Genomic DNA, 20,358 nt, shown 5'->3' with positions numbered 1-20,358 from the left:
TGTTTTTTAGTTCAGGATATATGTTTACAGGTAGCAGTGGTATCATCGTTGGATAAAACTGCACGTGTTTATTAATTTGGGTAAAAACTTACTTGTTACGCTTTTATAAATTAATCTGAAAGCGAATTAGCGTTAATCATTTAAAAAGTAAAGTTCAAACTTTCTTGAATTATGCAAAGTAACCTTGAGTAAAAATAAAAGTTTCAAAATTAAAAGCCGAGAGTTGTTTCCTTTCTCAGGACATGGCCGATCCACTTCCATCGTTTTCTTTTATCTGGTCAGATATGGCAGCTGTTTGAGTTCTCTTGTACAGTTCTTCGTTGCTGATCTTGTTTGGCCAGAGTATCTTGAGGATCCTACGGAGGCGTCTTGTTTGGAAGGTGTCTAGTTCGTGGGTGATGGTATTTGTCACCTTCCAGGACTCAGAACCAAGTAGGAGGACCATAATGATGTTTGTTTTAAAGGTCCTGATGTTTGATGTCTTCCAAATGTTTATTTTCTGCGATATTCTAGTAATCTTATTTAATGTGTTTTCAAAAATCCGTCAGAAAAAATCTGCAAGGATATATAACTCACTACACAGTTACATGTAAATATAATTTAACTGAATAAAAAACATAATTGTAAAATGCATATTGAAATATCATAACTTTAATACAATTCAATATTTTTTTCTTTCCATATCAGATAACCATTTTTTCAAATGGTATAATGAACAACTTTTTTCCTAACAACCTTGATTGTTCAGAATGTGAAGTCCGCACTAAAATTACTAATGCAATAAGACATGCTGAACAACATCTCGCTTAGATAGTCAATGAAAACGGAACCAACAGAAAACAATCCGGCAGTAACACAGCGTGTGAATGTCCAAATACTAATCACATCTTCTTCTTCTTAGCTCCCTTCTTGGCCCCCTTTTTTGCTCCTTTCACTAGATTTGTAAATCGACCAGTCATCTTTGCCTTTTTCCTAAGAAAATTAAAAAAATAAACTCTAATCTGAACAGCTGAAATAGGGAATTATTATTTATAATCAAATAAAAATGCACACCATTGCCTAAAAAGTTATTGACCATATTCTGTAAATTTCTTATTTTAAGCAAGTACTTGATTCCGCAATTCTGCCATTTTGTATCAAATTGTGAGAATACAAAATCGTGAGCACCAATTTCATATTTCATAATTTCATATAGTTCAAAGCTGTCTGTAAAATAAAAGCAAGCTTTTAAAATCCTCGAGGGTTGCTTCTCGCAGTTTTACATGAATATTACTTCCTCACATTAAATATGGAATCTACTGTATTTAATGTAATTTTGCAACACTAATATAAGATGAGAGTTTGTCTTTATCAATTGCCAGTATCAAGGAAAAAAGACACACTTTTTGAGAACTTTTCTGTAAGATTTCTTGAGTATATTGCATAAAATAATTCTGAATCAGTAGTCATTCCATGCCTTGGAGCATCAAGTGTTTTACCTCTTGTTGAGAGCTTGGAAGTTGAGTGGGAGGTAGACATAGGGGTCCGGCTTGCCCGTCTTTTTGATGTCCCCTCCGGCTTTCTTGGCTCTGTACTCACTGGCAGGGTCATGAGGAGCCGACCGCTTGGCCTTCACAATTGGTCTGTGTATGCCTCCACCTCCAGCTAAAGAAAATAAGATAGCTATTAACTTGGAATAGATATTCACAAAATACTACACAATGTTTATCATTAAAAATATCAGTGGACTACTTTTGATTTCTGTAACTACGATGTTGTCAGATGCTTGTTTGTAATGAAAATGTTTTATAGGATGACTGCACTTAGCGCCAGGTTTTGGACCCTTTTCGGTCGCTTCTGTTGCATTTATTTTTTCACCTAATATCACTTTTGTTATATTTTGTAAAGAGCCTAGTCAATTTCCAACATCATTTTAGACTATGATACAATAAGCTCATTCAATGTTTTTCTCCTTAGAACTTTCGAAAAAAAGGAGAATTTCGCTTATCTGCCTTGATCAAACATAAGATTAATATTAATATGCATGAGAGGTGGAGATGACATTATCAGAATGGTACATGTACTTAAATTAGACTAGCATGAATGACGATGCCATGTATACAATTTATTTGATCACTCTTTCACCATAACCCTATCTATTCTATATGGCACAAGTACACATGTACTATTTACTATCATTTCAACAATTAGGCAACGCCTATGTTAGCACAGAAGACTTTAAATCAATACCTGACAACTTAACAACAACAAAAACATTGTCCTAGTTAGCACATAACATGCTACATTACATGTCACTTGATAGAATTTTGTATTCACAAAGTTATCTGAGGTGAGAAATCACGTGGTGAATTATAATATTCAACATGTATCAGCCCTTGGTTACAACAGGGAAAGCAAAAGTAAGAAGAAGGATTTTTTTTTTCATTTAAACCATGAGAGCATGTTTGTATACCGGTATTAATCTCCCTTCGACATAACTTTGATAATGCAAATATACATCTACTGTGAAACGGAGAACAATATAAAAACATGTGCTGACTATGTATGAAGTCAGTATTAAAGTGGGCATCCTCATTATCGTATGGAGATTGAAGAAATCGTGATGACCCCCGCCTATGAAAACAAAATCGTACTTGGTAACAACATACTTTTATTTAACGCAGTTTAGATGTTGACCATTTCTGCTAATGAAAGAAAAATTCTTCTTTTAAAAGTTTATTTTCTCACAAATATCGCATGTCCTTAAGTTCAGTCATCCTTTATTTGATTTTGATAATACAATGATGATGGCATTAGTTGGGAGAGCCACACAAAACGTTACCTTTATATTTGGGTGCCGGCCCTTCTTCATCAGATCCCAAATCCTCCACCTTCCTCTTCTTGGTTTTCTGTCACAAAAATGACAAGTTAGAAGATTCATGTATGGCAGGAGAATATTTCCTCTGCATGAAACACTTTTGAAATAAATTGGTTTCATTATATACCTTAACATTCCCTGCACCTTGCTCAATGGCATTCAATAAGTCATCTAACTCCTCATCATCACCTGCCATTTTCTCAGGTTCTGAAATTACATTTAATGATAATAAAAACTGTATTTACCATTAATCAGAATATTACACAGATATCTGCATCTAGTGTAGAAATACTTTTTGGCAAGAACCAGTAGAAGCCTATCATATATTAAATAGCATGGATCAAACTTTCCTATACATCAACAACTCTTTACAAAGGGGGTGTTGGAAGATAGTCCCTGATTTTATTTCATTCTAACATGCTGTATAATTCTATACACCTATAAACATGATAAACAGTTTGTGTGACCCTGATTTTATTTATTCTTTCATATATCTCGAGACTCCAGTGAACATGATAAAGAGTATGTGTGACCCTGATCTTATCCTGTCACTTTTTGCTGCATCCAATAAGAGCCTACATGACCCTGATTTTTTACCTTCCTCATCACTCGACTCAGTAATGATCAGGCGTCCATCAGGAGCTGTCTTAAACTCCGCCTCCTTCTTCTTTGTCTTTTGTTCTCTCTTTTCTCCTGGCTTTGTGGCTATCAATAAAATGTTGCAAACATCAATGACGGCCTTCATGTTTTTCAACATCACATGCAATTAAATACATGTCCACTTAAACATCAACATGGATAAAAAACATCATAATTATATAACTACAAGGATTTGATATTTATTTCATTCAATCAATTCTTAAAGTAAATCTTTATGAAAAAGTATGGTTTGTGTTTTGTTTGTCACAAAGGACTTGCCTCATTTTATTTATGCCAGTTTTTCAAACCCCATAAAACAAAAGCCTCCACTCCCTTAAAATGGAGCATTTCCTGTGACTTACCGAGAACTTTCTTGGATGCACTGGGGTCCAGGAAGTCCATGATGTCCCCTCCTTCTTGTAGCCAGGCCAGTTTAGCCTGAGTTCTGTCCCTTGGTTTGCGTGCCCCCTTCATCTCTCCTTCTTCCTCAGAGTCAGTGTCCCTCAGAAGCTCATCCATGCTGTTGGAATTCAAAGAGATTGAGAGAAATCTTGGTGGAGTTAACATTGATGCACTGGACACACTTATAACAAGTTCACATTAATTTTAAATTATCCTTATTCTATACAGTTATAGCTTTTTCATGAGATTAATACATGTTTTTAAAGTAAGGTTTATACATTTTTTATTTTTAGCATACATGTAGTAAGGTTTATAAGCATCAGATTTATTATAGAATTTTTAACATGATCATTTAAAAAAAATTAATCAATCAAACGCTGAGGAAAAATAAAACATTTAATGCATAAGATTACATGTATACATGTACAAAGTACCTCTCTGGCTGGGACTTGAAGTGCTCCTGATCACTCTCTTCTTCCGACTCCTCCTCTTTTTCCTTCTTCTTCTTCTTCGCTCTCTCCTGGGTCTTCTTTATGTTTACCAACACCTTGTGAATACTTGGTGGTGAGAGGCCAAATATTGTCTCATACCTGGAAGCAGTTATTAATTTAAGAATATACTTGTTACTAAACTACAAAATCCTGTATCCATGTACATCTATATAACAACTGCATTAAAATAATTCTCCATTACAAAACATGCCATTCCATCCCTTTAAGCTTTTGTACATTATTCCAATGGAGCCTCATTGTAGTTGGTTTAACTTGCAAAAATGAACATGTATGTAATAGTACACATTTAAAGTGTTTAAAGAAAGTGATAAAAAATCCAAGTTTTACCCAAATTTCTTGATAAGTTTGGCATAAATTTCCTTGGCTTTAAACCTGAAGTGGTGTTTGCAATCCTCTTTCTGTGATACAAGACTAGACATCTAGAAAAGAGGAAAAATACAACAGTGATTCATTCAAATCAGCCAGTGCATATCTGAACATTGACACATTAAATAACATTAAGATTAACATGAGATTTAGTTCCAAGAGCCAAGCTTACAATTTGTTTTAAGTGTGGTGCCAGAACAGTGTCTGGGTAGGCGGAGAGAAGGACCTTCATGAAGCCCAGAGCTGCTTTGACCACTTCTCTCGTCTTGGATGTCAGTAATATACACAAGTTCTCCACGATTGTCTCCAGTAACGAGGAACTGATGGAGGCTGTAGACAGTAACATTTTAAAGTTAACAACAATGTCTTGGTGCAAAATGATACAACTCATGGGAACCAATTTTAATAAGTGAAAGATACAATTGCAGCAAGAACAAGATCAGTATGCAATTCATTTTTAATTGTACACTACTTCAGCCACTGACCTTTGAACTCGTAGAGAATGCGGGTGAGAGCCAGCAGGGTGGAGCTGACCATCTGAGGGGAACCCCCAAGTCCTGCCATCACCATCTGGAAGTAGTCCTCCAGGGCACCTGTTTATGAGAAAGCACTTGTTATTGAGGAGTGGGGACACCTGTCACACCCAATAAAATGAAAACTAGTTACACACAGAAAGAAAAAAACCTGCTATACAAGTGGTTACTAGGTATTTGTTGATGGATTACTTGTCTCAAGTAAATCTACAACATGAAATTCATTTCTAAGCTCTAAATATAAGCTTAAAGAAACCAACTGAACATAATACCGTGTTCATCTTTATTCCATCGTATCTTGGCACGGCCCATCTCCACCAACAGTAGGTATGAAGCAGAGCGAGCCTTCTCTCCTATCTCTTTGGTGCACAGAATTGCCTGTCAAAAATTCAAGGGAAAAATAAGAAGATACTACATTGCACAATATATGTACTACCTGGCTCTAAAATGTTCACCGTTTGCAGAGAAATACAAAAATGTGCAATTATTTTGCAAGATTGTTTGTCCTAAATGTTTTCATTAATCATTATCAAATGCATCCTTTTCTTCTAATAAAAACAATTATACAGAACCTTTTTCCTGAATTTTTTAAAATGTTTATCAAAAGAAAATAATTATTTCTCTATCAATATAAAATCTTAATGATATATCTATATACAGGTATACAGGTATTTATTGACCATTACCATAATGTCAATACAGATATACATTACACTTCATTTTTCATCACCACTTAGACTCCCTTACATTCGTTAAGAAGATTTCTCTAGGAGACCATTACCTTAATGATATTGACATTTACCTCTGGTACAACAGCTAACAAGAAGTCCTTCTGCTCCTCTGGCAATAACTTGAATATGTTGATTAAACAGCGCAGACGAGGCTGGAAACGAAACAAAATGCTTTTAATTTAACCTTGAAGTTCGTTTTGTTTCTTTATCAGAAAACACTAGACAAAGCTTAAAATCTAAAGAAAGTGATCACGAGAGACAGAGAAAGAACATTAGAGAGTTCTATACAATAAACATGTACATGTATTTGTCCTCTCTTTATTTTGACGAATTCACCAGCACATTCAATGTCCTTGGGACCAGTGGATATACTTGGTTATTTCGTAATTCGTAATATCCATATAATAATAATAACCACTATATGCATGTTTTCTTTTACAAGACTATAATTTTTGCTAAATGAGGCTTAAAATAAAAATACATTACTTTGATATCTTTAATAATCAGATTGTGAATTGAAAAATTTCACAATTCATTCAAATTGTTATGTTAACTGGAAGTGCAAACTTTTTAAACTGTAAATAAATTCGTTATAAAAGTGTTTTGTTATTATTCACCTCTACAGGACACAAAATCAGTTCGCTACATGTTTATCCATAAATTTCTTGTATCCGAATTCATTATAAACGTTAAATTTTGCAAAGATTTGTTAAGAATTTTACAGAGGACTCCAAAAAACTTCACTATCCAAGAATTCACTATATCCATGTTCGTACTGAACGAGTTTTACTGTATGATAAAACTTTGGCATTCACGATTTTATGTACTTGCGATCTGATGGAAAACCGTTGAATCGCGGAATTAAGTACTCGCGTAAAATAAGGAATCTATCGTATCTTACCGCTTTTGATGAGGGACTGGAACTAGAGAGGGACTGAAGCAGCACCCCCTGGATACCGGGTAGGTTCTGGGTAAGGAACCCCTGACAGGCGGGGGAGGGGCTCCCACACAGGTCCTCTAACACTCGGTAACACTTCTTCTGTAAAGTCTTGTCTGTGTCCTGTAGGAGAAACAAACCAGAAAATAGTACTATTAAGGAGGATCTACTAGTAGGTCCACCAGATCACTTCTTGTACCTATCCACAGAAGAACAGCACAAAAATACTGGATTTAATCAAATCTTTCACTATTTTGGCCTATGTGAGTAACACAAAACTGTTGAAACATTTAAAATATTTAAACTCTTATTTAATAGAAATACAATATCAGGTAAAGGACTGTACAGTTCAACTCACTGAAAGAAACTGTGTCACAAGTTGGAAAATTTCCTTCACCCGCATTTCCTCTACAAGAGGTAACATCACAAGAAGAAGATCCAGCAAAGCTTGCCTACAGAAAGCAAAATAAACAACATTAGGACAAATATAACTAGAGGTATTGTGAGCAAGCTCACAATTGATACCCCTCGCTAAGAAAAAATCATAACTCATGTATTTTTCGTTTATAGAAAATATTGGATGAATCTATTTCACCGTCCATTTTCAATAAATAACAACTGCTCTATTTTTTAAACCTGTTAATGCTTATATGAGTACACAAACCAATTTCTATTCTTTAAATTCCATTTTAGTTCAAGTTAACTGATAATGCATGAGGACATTTGCATCCTTATTTTAACAAACATGACCTGAATCAAACGAAATTCCACATGTCAAGCAGCCACTTCATATAAACATTTTGAATTATTGGAATACTGAGCCTGATTTTTTTAAACAATGACCTTGAACTTCCTCAATTGACCTTGGGTCAAGGTCATGACACACACTTAGGTTATAAGCATTCTTGATGTGAATTAAGAACTTCCAATATTTGTCCATAAGAAAGATATGGACTGGACTCGAATTTTGCACTTTTCTGCCATTGACCTTGACCTTGTCCAAATGACCTTGGGTCAAGGTCATGGCACACCCTTAGGTCATAAGCAATCTTTGTGTGAAGTAAGAACTTCCAATGTTTCTCTATTAAAAAGACAGATATGGACTGGACACGAATTTTGCACTTTTTCTGTCGGTGACATACTTCCAATGTTTCTCCACAAGAAAGTTATGGACCGGACACGAATCGAACAGACAGGCGGACGGACGGACAAGGTGATTCCTATATACCCCCCCCCCCCCAAAACTTCGTTTGGGGGGGGGGGGGGGGTATAATAAATGGGGGTGGTATTTTACATTTGATTTGGTGAAAATAGCACTTCATGTATGTATACAACTAAGGATTTATCTAACTTAAAAACCAAAGAATTTCTGCATCCAACCTTTTAAATGATGAAATGCCTTCTTCATGGAATTTTTCTTTACATTTATCACAGTATGTGTTCACAAGCTGAAAGAGAGATCAACACAACTCTAATCATAAAGCAAGCTATCAAGACCAAGTTCTATTTTTAAATGTTTGTTTAGTGTTTTACACAGATTGTAGTACATGTATTCCACCTGCTAAATCTCATGTCAATCCAAAATAGAAAGCTGCACAAGAATGGAAGACATTGCTACTGTAAAATAAATACCGCAGTGTCCGCTATGTTTAGGTAGCACTTTGTGGTTTCTAGGACAGCCAATCGGGTCGTGTACTTGGTGTTCTCTGGTTCTGTCGTAAAAAGGTTGAACAAGATCGGCAGGAAGTTTTTGGCAAACCTTGCCACCTCTTTCTTGCACTCCTCTGTAAAATTAAGTTCATTCATGTCATTGAATTCCAATAGATGTTTGAGCATAGTAAGAGCAATTCTCTGTCCCAGACTCACATGTTCGCAGCACTGTTTAAGACTACCTTATGGTAGTGCGGACCAGAAAGTACGAGAAATGTTAACTATGACATCAAACATCCAAAATATAGTTATATTTTAGAGCGTGTATTACTTTTTTTTCCTAGAGTGTTAATGTACAAGTTTGATGTGTTTGACATTGGGAAGCCTATCTAAATTAGCTTTTTACGTGGGCATGCCCGTTTCATTTTCATCAACTGTTGTGTTAGATTGAGCTTAAAAAACAGACATCTCACCGTCCTCCTTGCTCTTGTTGATGAGCTTCCTCAGACCAGACATGACCTCCACCCTCAGGTCTTCTCGCTCACTGATGGCCGACCCAAGGATCTTACAGATTCCTTTAAATGACTGGAATATAACAGGATTATGTATTACCTGTGGAAGGTCTATGGGTTTGCCACAGTTTGAGGTTTGCATTACCATAGGTTACTGTTTGAGGTTGTTTTACCTATGTTTAGTCTGTTGATTGGTTACAATTTGAGGTTTGTATTACCATAAGTTACAGTGTGAGGTTGTATTACCTGTATGAGGTTGTATGTGTGAGTTTGTATTGCCTGTGTATGGTCGTGTTACCTGTGTGGAATTGCGTTACTTTTGAGAGGTTGTGTAACCTGTGTGAGGTTGAATTACCTGTGTGAGGTCCTGTTACCTGTGTGTGGTAGTGACACCTGTGTGGTGTTGTGTTACCTGTGTGAGGTTGTGTTACCTGTGTGAGGTTGTATTACCTGTGTGAAGTTGTGTTACCTGCATGAGGTTGTGTTACTTGTGTGAGGTTGCGTTACCTTGTGAGGTTGTATATCCTGTGTGTAGTTGTTACCTGTGTGTGGTTGTATTACCTGTGTGAGGTCTGTGGGTTGGTTACAGAAGCCTGGTAGTAAGGACCAGATTTGCCTCTGTAGAGCGTCGTAAGACTTGCACACCACTTGGTTACCAGTTGACTCCGCCTCCAAAGCTGTCAAAGCAAACATACACCAACAACTGATAATACATCACTTCTAAATTTATTCATGAATTATTCAAATAAGAAAATAACCAAGCAACCAATCACAAACAGTTACAATAAAAGCTTTCAACAATCATAGCCCAGACTTTCCAAACACAAATGAACGAGAGAATATAAGCAATTCTTACTGTTTAACAAAATCAGAATTAACTTTGTGTATAAATTACAACATTTATCTATATATAAGTATATTAAGCAATTGTAGTATTCCTTAGCCAACTAGATACATGTATGAATATGCTGAATAACTTTAAATGCACACAGAAGAAACCTTACATCTCTTCTTGAGTTTAGCAGCCAGAGGGAGAAAGTAGGTCGTAAAGAACCCTAACTCTGTGTTTCCAACATTGTCTCTGATTACTGGAATCAACCAGCTACGAGGAAAGGTGTAGTCATCACTGAAATAAACAACAACAAAGTCTTACGGACAACCAAGTTATTCTACATTGGTAATTATTGAAATGTCCAACACAAATAAATTGTGTCTTTGTGGAATATTATATTTGGGGGTTTTATGCTACATTATTATTTAGCTTTAACAGAAATTACTAAAATGTTACCTTATTCGTGAGAAGAGGCAAAAGACCCCTAATATACAAGAGAATTCAATTGTTTCTTTATAAAAGCCAGAGGATATTTTACACCAGCTTACAGCCAAATACATGAAGAAAATAATGACACATTTTTTGGCAACAAATTAAGGTATAGAAATATTTCCGCCCTCAGTCCCTGTTTTATATTGGCTACTCACTCGTCTCCTGTGATGTTGAGAGGCACAGCTTCCAGGACGTGCCGTGGTCCCAGATATTTGACGGCTGCTCCGATAGCGTGGTCAAGCTCTGCTTTATAAGGAAATCTGGGACTGTCCCGCAGGTTGGCGATTGACAGGACACTCTGTGTATGAACAGGGAATACAGGTCAAATCAGTCATAATTATTATAAAAGGCATCAAGTGGCTTGATACTATTGTAAATCTGCTTCATTTTACATTGGTTTTTTTTTCTCTTTCATGATGATACCCTTTTTACTTTACTTCAATCTTTTTTCATAAGTTAACAAGTCTTCTTTTCTTTTTTTTCTTTTACAAAAGTTTACCTTTTTGAAAAGCAAAGGACACTCTTTTCCAGCAACCTGAAGATAAAAAAACAAATAGATATATCAACATGATTAAAGCCAATTTGAAGTCTCAAACTTCTTTAAAAATATTATAGTTTTTTAATCTTTAATTGATATCATAAAAGCTGGAATCCTTGATTATCTCATAGTCTTGTCAAGATCCCATGAAATTTGAAATATCCAGGTTTGGCTGTACATGTACATGATAAATTTCACTCCCTATTACAAGAACAGCGACATAAAAGCAACCTACCTCAAATAATACTGCAAACACCTGTAAGACTAGTCCCCATGCTGCATGAAACTGGTACCCCAGTCCTGTGTCCAAGGCTTTGATAATTTTATGTAGAGGCGTGTTAGCACCAGATGGCGCTGAGGTCACTAATACACTGATACCGTCCATAGCAGGGGCCAGGCATGCCTTCAACAACTCCTACAAGTAAACAACAACTTTAACAACTCCTACAAGTAAACAACAACTTTAACAACTCCTACCAGTAAACAACAACTTAAACAAGTAAACAACTTAATTAAGCAGCTCATAAAGTAAACAACAAACTGAGGCTTACAGGTTATTCCATCTTACTTGCAATGAAAAATCAAATCAATTACAGGTACAGTGTACTGGTACTTAAAGGTTCATTCCTTACACAAAATGTGTGTGTATAATGCTGCCAATTCTATTACATCAAAAGATTCATCAAAATAGTACTTTGAAGACATATGGTAAACTAGCAAGAACAATGATCATCATTTCTAAGGATTTCATGTATATTCAAATCTTACACTAATTCATATACAAAACTAGCTCACACGTACATATTCTTATACACATAAATGTACCGTAGTTCTAATTTTATTTTAATTTTATTTAACATTAACAGTTTCATTTATTAAAAAAAATACCAACAAGTGTTATTGTTGCCATTTTCGTTGGAAGGGAACAAATGAGAAAAAGTTCAATTTAGTTTTGAATTATTTTACCACAAGCTCCTTATAACAAATCTCTCAAGAAAAATAAGTTAGGTGTTAAAATCACAAACCTTCATGGTTTTTGTAGCACTGCAAGCCACCTCCATTCTCTCTGACAACAGACAGGTCATACAGATGGAGAAAACTCGTGGCAGATGGCTCAGACACAACTTCTCATCCAGTCTGAAATAAAGGTCAAAGTTCAATGTAACATGTACAGTTTTACATTGTATTATGTGCGTAGCAGAGACCAAAGTACACAATACTTGCACATGAACTGCCTAAATTATTCTGAAAAACTGTACATTGGGTTCATGTATCATTTGAACATGGCGTACTGTTTCTTTTAAAAAGATATAGTTCTTTATACCTTGCAAGGTTTTTGTGAGCAGCCTCCATCACAGCTAGCCATGCCTTCATGGGCTGAACATCATTATCTGATGGTTGATAATCATACAGAGCCTAAAAATAGACCCAAAGAATGATTGACAGCTAGCCATATAGTACTACAGATGACTGACGGGTAGACATTTCCATACAAGATTGGGAAGTGATTAAAGAAAATTTATCAAACTTTAGTAAGTCAAAGGCAGTATAAAGCTTTGCTGTTTCACTGACTGTAATGATCTGTGCATTCAGTTCTGCATTCAGAGTGGTTGGTTTGGGAGTCCCACTGAACAGTCCAAACAGAGCCTTCATTCCACACGACGTCACCATCTGAAAGACACAAAGCAGTTTAAAAAATGTTCCACAGCTACCTACATTCTTAAAGGATTGAATTTAAAATACAAAGTTCTGTTACATATTCATCACATATGTATATCTTGTATGCTTGCTGTAAATGCATTCCATAGGCCCCCACCCTTTTATTCAACCTAGGAAAGAGCTTCAGAGGAACAGTTGATACCTATTTATATAAATATTTTGTTCTCAAGTTTACCACAGAAACTAACAACAAAAATATGGCAGGTCAATAAGTAGAAAATTTAAAGTTTGCATTCAGACACAGTGTAAAAGAATGGAATAAATAATGAAGGGCAAGACAAGGATTCGAACCTGGGACCCTGAACCTCTAGTCAGGTGCTCTATCAAACTAACTGGCATCAAGTTTAAATCCCAGTGCCAAATAGCTCAGTCAATAGAATACCTGGCTGGAGATTCAGGGTGCTCTGGTTTAATTACTGATCTGGTCCATCATTATGTATTCTATCAAGTTACAACAGTTTAAAAATTGATGGGATAATATCTTATCTGCAAAACTAATTCTGCAAAAATCAAGATTAACATGGTACTGTAGATTTATAATTATATGGAAGGAAATAATGCATGAATCCAAGTAAAATCACGAGAAGCACATCTCATAAAATTTGAAATCTCGCTTTTATTTTTTGAACGTTGGTAAACTACATGAAACTATAATTAAAAGTCAGCATTCGCGATTTTATGTTCTAGAGATTTGATGGTATAAGGTTGAATAGCATAATTTAGTAGTGATGTAAAATATGGAACCTACAGTATTTTAAACATGAACTCAAAAAATATTTCTTGAGAGTAAACTACTGGTAAACCATTACTTAATATGAAAGTGTTATTTCCTTCCTGAACAGGGTGATAAAAGATACTCACCACATTGCTGAGGGTCATGACCCTGAGGATGGTCTCACACACGGCCTTGACACTGTTGAGGGAAAATGTACCCATGATGTCCTTCAGCAAGGTCAGTATGTGAAGTGTGTCTGAGGACTCACCAGAACCTGTGGGAGAAAGACTGCAGTGTATGGGGGACATGGTATCACATCGCTTATAAATAGACACCATCTTGGATTATAGCATAGAGTTTGTGAAAATGTGTGAGAATACCACAAAAATTCAAGATTTTTGAGAGGAATTTTAAAATCCCCTGAATATCTCTTAGTTATTATTTACAAAAATCAAGAAAATTAAACCGTGCATGTATGATTTCATTATAAAACAAAATACACTGTAATGTACAAAATATCTCTCAGCCTACCTCCACATTGCTCTATAACCTGGATACAGAACTTGGCGGTCATTGACCCAGCGGGGTGGTAGGGTGGGGCCGTCTCTCCCTGGGTCATAAAGGAGCTCCCTCTCAGAATAATGTTCACTCCTTGATGGGCAGCCTTCCTGACCTGAAAATAACAGTGAAACAAATCAAAACAGTCAACATAATTCAGCATCCATTGTTCACAACTGGGAAAAAAAACTCATCTTGAAGGTTCTTAGTTTTCCTCTAAAGGCCTTGATACATACCCCAGAATGATAAATATGTTGATTGTAATTGTCTCAATACACCAAGTGATACAATACCCTGGATGTTTTGTGGAATCTATTTACTGACCTTGATGTATCAAGTGATACTGTACCTTTGGTTTTTTGTGGACTGTAAATGCCAGAAGGCCCTGATATACTCGCTGGGTGGAGGAGTTGCTCCAGGTTGCTTGCTCTTGGACTCTCAGCAACAAAGCCAGGCACAGCAACAACTGTCAAAGGACAAAACACAGAAATCCATGTTTTAAAGCCTATTTCTTTTTAACCAGTATAACAAAAAGTAAAATAACAAGCACAATCCAAAACCTAAATGTTAACTCTAGTAATAACAATCAGAAATCCTGTAAACTATCTTAATATTTTAACCCTTTGCACATTTTTGCCATTAAAAATTACCAAAACGTTTTAAGATTTTTGAAATACAAAGCTCATCCTTAATCATGTCTGTCTAAAATCAGAACCAGATCTCCCTTTTGTTTTCTCAAAATCAGACTTGATGAGCTTTATGAGCTCTGCTTTGTTAAATGATGTTTGGGACTGTCCTCACAGATTTAAGCAGCGCTGTGGATTGACCCTCACTGTGCTTCACAAGGACATCCAGGAACTGTTTGGCGATCTCTGAGAACCGACTCTTCAGTACCGGGGCGGGAACTCTGGAAAATTAAAGATACTGAATCACAGAAAAACAGATATAAATCTTGTATTAAAACGTTTTAATTTTTCTAGATCTATAGAGGTTTAAAATTCATCCCCAATATTTTTCTTTCATAAGACTGTAACTTTAATATATGTATATTAAATGATCACTACTTCACAAATAGTGCAGAAATTGAAAATTTTAGTTTCTATCATTCACTCTCTCTCTACTAGTTGAAATGATTTTTTTTAGATGTCTGATTTCAGATTTTTGCAGTTTAAATCTTTTCAGTGAGTAAAATCTGTGAGGCAATGGTATGTAAAGCATGGCTGCTTTAAAAGATCACATTTTTTAGAGAATCAATACTCTAGGATTCGATGACAACCATTAAGGGACAACAATTTGATGAAAACTGAGAACAAATAAAAGACGGTCCAAATGGTGAAAAACTTACATGATATATCCTTGATATCAAGGTCTTACATACAACCAAAAAACTAGGGACAGAACTTCTGATACACATTGACAAAGATATATGAACATTTGAGATGTAAAGGCTTTACAGAGTAAATATTTCCACTGTGAACTTAGCCGACAGCTAGTAGACTGTCTGCCTATGTATTGATACCCCATCCTACAAACTGAATTAAAGTTTGTGAAATCACACATGCTTAATACTAAATCTATCAAATGTAAAAGACTGAGCTGGCTCTATACCTGTATGAAGCGAAGAGATACAGACTGACCTTTTTAATACTAAGCTAAGCAGATACGTAACAGCTGCTAGAGACTCTTCACTGTCTGTGGTCTCTAGTGCCGTCATCTGTAGAAGAGAGCACAACAATAAATAAAGCAAAATCAAGAGACAAAACAATATTTTAAATTTGAAAAAAACCCAACAATAATGAATTACAGAATATTGGTTTGAAGACAGAGAAAGATTGAGAGAGAAGGGTAGGGGGATAACCAGTATTGCAAATTTATGTAAAAATGTGAAAAGTACTCACTAAAGCTGCAAAATATTCGGTCTCCGATTCGGAGCCTCCCTGGGTTTTTATAACCTCTGTAACAGCAGCCAGGACAGCTAGAACCTGTTAATAAATACATATATTACATCTATAGCAAATTGTTTCAAATTGGGTAAATACACCTTAAATAAACAAATTCATTTACCAGTAATCAAATTTAGGTCCCTATCAACATATCAACCAAAATCATACTAATTTGTTTGTAAATGTCTTTAAAATACATGTAAATAGGAAAAGTCCAGTAAATCAATGATAAAAATGACTAAGTTTATACAACTGACTGGTCAGTGTCATTTACACACATTTTATTTTTTTTGTGGCATATCCAAAGGAGCAATGATTGCAGACTGATCAAAATAAATCTTTAATACATGATCAAAATAAATCTTAAATACCCATTTTTATGAAAACAAGAATGCTTCTGGTATTCATGTGGATGTTTCCATAGTGATACAACATCATTACTCTATTGCCCTTTCTACAGAAAATGCCTTAATCAATTTGTTACAAAACTGATTAATTTCAGCCCTTAAAAGCAGTTACTATTATATTGTAATTTATGTAAAATCAAACCCATTATAAATATTTCTGTACATTTTCCTTTGATTTTTTGTGTGTGTTTATTTTACATAAATTGGTGGAAGAGAAAATTTATAACACATAATTTAGATGCATACAATTGTTCAATAAGTTACATGTAAGTAGTTTTATCTTTAACTCTGTAGTGTTTTTTGGCAAAACAAATTACAAATAATTTATATCACATAAAACAAGGGTTCATCCATAAAGCTTTACTGCAGTTGTTGCCATCTATCAGGAAATGCCCACCCCCCTCCCTACCCTCAACAAGGGAAACAGGGAGATAGAAGTATATGCACTGTTTTCTTCGTCCGACTCTCGGTATTAAACAAGTTATACATAGAAATAGTCCACAAACACTCCAACTCTTATAAAACACCAACGGAGTGAAGGGACAACATTTTATTTAACTTAATTACCTCTTTGTGGAAGGCTGAGTTTGATGCCCAGTACCTATGTACACGACCAAAGGTTGTGTTCGTACACTCAGTCCAGTTCGTTGCCCAGGTATTAAATGTTTTTCCAGCTGCACTGACAACATCAGACTCTGCCTTGAAGCTGACATCTCCGTCTTTATCTATCTGTTGCTCGTCATGTTTAGCCAAGGCATCAATAGTCAAACTACTTTCTCCTGTGCAAGATTTGGTGAATGTATTAGGTAAATAAACACAGAAAACTGTTCCATCTGTTATCTTTGAATGCAGTAGAATACTGGGTATTCAAAATTTAGCAAGTAATTATGCTTATGGAGGATTCAGACAAATTTAGAAGTTATGTACAGGTACTTAGGAATTGAATACACCGTGTTCGAAAGTTCCAAGACAAATACTCAATTATCTGTAGAATTAAATGAGGACAACACTTTCCAATAGTCATGCATAAACAATTTACCATTGAACCTCAATATCTTGAACACTGATATCTCAAATACAATGGATATGTCAAAGTGATTTGTAAGTCCCAACCACTTATCTTTTCACTATTTTACCCTTTAAACAGTCGTTTTACCGGTAACGAATATTTGCCAGTATCGAATAATTTTTAGAAAAATTATTGGTGAAAGACAAAGTTAAGGTTTTAAATCAAAGTACTGAAGAACTGGCGGGAGTTGATTTTGTCGATGTTTATTTATTTTAAAATCAATGATATGTTATTTTGCATGACAAGTACATGTATACGTAGTTTCTAATTTGAATTACGCATATTTTTATAATATGAATTTTTGAACTTTTTCGACTAGAATGTCGAGAAACCTCCATATGAATCATGTTAAATAATATTTAAAGATAAAATTAATTCAATCAAACTATGTATCAGTGGTAGAAATATTTCTCGAAAATTGTATGGATCCAAGCAATATTGAACTCTAGTCTCGTTCAACCAAACGCTCGGCTGACACCGTAAATCTCCGACAAGGGTTTACGGAGACAGCCGAGCGTCGAGTTGAACGAGACTATATTGAACTCTGGCGTAGGAATACATATGACTACAAAAAATATTTAAATTGTTCGTACCATTTAAAATCTGACTATTTTTAAGGTATTTGTAAATAAGTTTCCTTGAAAAACAATGCTTTAGCATACATCACATTGAATTCATCAATTATTTTTAAGAACTAAGTCTTGTCAAGAATCAATGATTTGTGCTGAGGTCCAAACACTGTTTCACTTTCGGTTTGTCCGAGTGACTGCATAGGAGAGTTGATTAAAAATCAACTCCCAAAAATCCTAGCTAGGTAATTATGATACAGGAATAAATATTCTATCATGCAGTGTGCAAAATTGTTTGACATTTGCACGATTATTTACCGAATTGTTTACAAATTAAAAAGGTAACCCAGATATGAGCTGCCGGAAGTGCAAGGCAGAAAAAACGAAAGTGTGAAAACAATTAAGCCTAACTATGAAAATAAGTTTGTTAATGACCCCTATTTGGTGGATAATTAGTAATTATAATCCATTTAATAAGATAATGCATTATATTATGGTATATAATAATGGAGCTTTGAATGAAATTACGCTTTCAAATAGAACCACGTGTTGTTTTCCTAGTTTTGGTTCACTGCGATAGAAACATTAATTAATTTGCTGGATAAACTGATAGATATATGGGCAAAACAAAGGCAAACGACAATTACTTATCATCAATTACTATTATAGATTGTTTCAATGATTGTTAGATTGTTTCAATGAAAATTCAATTTCATAAAGTAACGCAAATGAAAACTGTTTAAGTCCAGTTTCAATTTGACGGGAAAACGGTATGATAAAAATAACGATCATATTATTTGTTTAAATGACATATTCCCACAATTATTTTTCTTTCTTCATTTATAAGTCTATTAACATATACCTCTAGTATATTTTTGAAATTCATTCGCCTCAAAATATTCGGTCAGAAGTGATGGAGGGCACTTGATTCGATACTGGAAAACGAATTCGAAACTAGGAAAATGGAGGAGGTATTGAAATTACTATCTCCTTAATTCATCCTTTATATTTTCGGAAGTTTGATACTACATTTTAGAAGGACAAAGAAATGTGATTTAAACAAAAAATAAAAACATTTGGAATTCCGATAATAATAGTCGCATGCACGACGAAACCACATACTGATTCGTTACCGGTAAAACGACTGTATCTCAAATACTTAGATATCTCAAAATTTTTAAACAGTCCCACCTTATATAGTTCGAGATAACAAGTTTGACTGTATTTATTCATTGAGTTCAGGCAAAATCTACATATGTATACTTCATGAGGATCAATCTTACAATCAATAGTCATATAGGAAAACTTACTAACCAAAAGTTGATGCATTTGATATACATTCAAGCTGATTTATGTTATATCAAAAATTACCAAATTAATTTTTTATGTTTTTTTACACTTCAGATTTATATATCATTTGATGTACTTTATCCCATTTATGCTATTGTATTCCATATGGGAGATAGGACCCAACCTGATGCATTTTAAAATAGTACTAAATAGAAAGTACAAGTATACCTTTTGATGTTTGGAAGAATCTGTTCTTTGCTGCCTCTCGATATGTTTTGATGTCCGGATTACTGCTGCTACTCTGGCCTTTTTTCCATCGTTTCCCTTTCCCCTTCTTTTGTTTACTTACTAATTTTTGCTGAATTTTTCTCGACCCCATTTCAATATGCCTAGTAAGTCTTGTTTATCAAAAGCAAAACATTGTCAACATTCTCACACGTGTTTCTCCATTTTACCGGAAATACATTGACACCTGAACTACGAGCCCGATGCATTTTCAACGATATACAGCTGACGTTTTATGTTTTTCTCGTGATAAAAATATATATCATCTCCCTTTTATATATTAATTATGAGGATAATCATGGACGTATATACTATGCAAATGTATGTTTATTTCATCTTTTTAACCTTAGGCTAGATAAATTTAGCTATAAAAATTACCAACTGAATTTTCATTTCAGCAAAATGAGTAAAAATGCAGGTTAATATCCTCTATTTCGGTAAACTGTGTATGTATGTATGTGCTGGTGGCGGGAGAGGGTGGCAAACCTATCCAAATCTTGACCCCCCCCCCCCAAAAAAAAAAAAAAAACGAAAAAAAAAACATCTTGTTCCATGGTTGGGGTGGGGTTGCAATAGCGAAAACTTCCAACTTTAATGTTAATTTTCTAAAAAAAAATCCCCGTCATGCATTTTTATAATTATGCTATCAAAAAGGTGGGACCGGGACTGAAAAGGGGTGGGGGATGGGCGGTTCCATAAAGAAATATCTGTTGTAATGACCCCCCCCCCCCGCCCCCTCCCCCTTCCCTGATGCTGATGCTAAATATGGTTTGTTTTTGTTGTTGTATTTTTTGTTTGTTTG

At 35.0% G+C, this 20,358-nt stretch overlaps 1 protein-coding gene across 1 annotated transcript; it reads right to left on the bottom strand.

The window, feature by feature from the left end:
- Nucleotides 1-635: 635 nt before the first annotated feature.
- LOC128182344 (RRP12-like protein) lies at nucleotides 636-19,740 on the bottom strand. The gene is made up of 33 exons (XM_052850941.1): nucleotides 19,500-19,740; nucleotides 16,911-17,122; nucleotides 15,892-15,975; nucleotides 15,631-15,707; nucleotides 14,795-14,900; nucleotides 14,343-14,459; nucleotides 13,967-14,108; nucleotides 13,582-13,709; nucleotides 12,574-12,672; nucleotides 12,326-12,417; nucleotides 12,027-12,138; nucleotides 11,237-11,416; nucleotides 10,963-10,998; nucleotides 10,619-10,761; nucleotides 10,144-10,265; nucleotides 9,701-9,816; nucleotides 9,101-9,212; nucleotides 8,610-8,761; nucleotides 8,358-8,425; nucleotides 7,336-7,429; nucleotides 6,942-7,100; nucleotides 6,112-6,192; nucleotides 5,582-5,687; nucleotides 5,262-5,369; nucleotides 4,949-5,106; nucleotides 4,738-4,829; nucleotides 4,333-4,488; nucleotides 3,859-4,016; nucleotides 3,455-3,562; nucleotides 2,985-3,064; nucleotides 2,822-2,888; nucleotides 1,479-1,644; nucleotides 636-972 (listed from the first exon to the last, which is right to left on the bottom strand). The coding sequence occupies exons 1-33, from the start codon at nucleotides 19,648-19,650 to the stop codon at nucleotides 882-884; spliced, it is 3,873 nt and encodes a 1,290-aa protein (XP_052706901.1). The 5' UTR covers nucleotides 19,651-19,740; the 3' UTR covers nucleotides 636-881.
- Between the last annotated feature and the right edge of the window lie 618 nt (nucleotides 19,741-20,358).

This window comes from Crassostrea angulata, chromosome 4 (genome assembly GCF_025612915.1).
Source record: "Crassostrea angulata isolate pt1a10 chromosome 4, ASM2561291v2, whole genome shotgun sequence".
Classification (NCBI taxonomy): domain Eukaryota; kingdom Metazoa; phylum Mollusca; class Bivalvia; order Ostreida; family Ostreidae; genus Magallana; species Magallana angulata.
The sequence above is the reverse complement of the archived record's forward strand: the minus strand, read 5'-3'. Positions and strand labels throughout refer to the sequence as shown.

Coding starts and splice junctions, on each gene's coding strand:
- LOC128182344 (XM_052850941.1), bottom strand. CDS start 19,650: ATGGGGTCGAGAAAAATTCAGCAAAAATTAGTAAGTAAACAAAAGAAG. Junction 4,830..4,948: donor CACCACACTTAAAACAAATT/GTAAGCTTGGCT, acceptor CCTCTTTTCTAG/ATGTCTAGTCTTGTATCACA. Junction 2,889..2,984: donor AAGGTGCAGGGAATGTTAAG/GTATATAATGAA, acceptor TTTTTGTGACAG/AAAACCAAGAAGAGGAAGGT.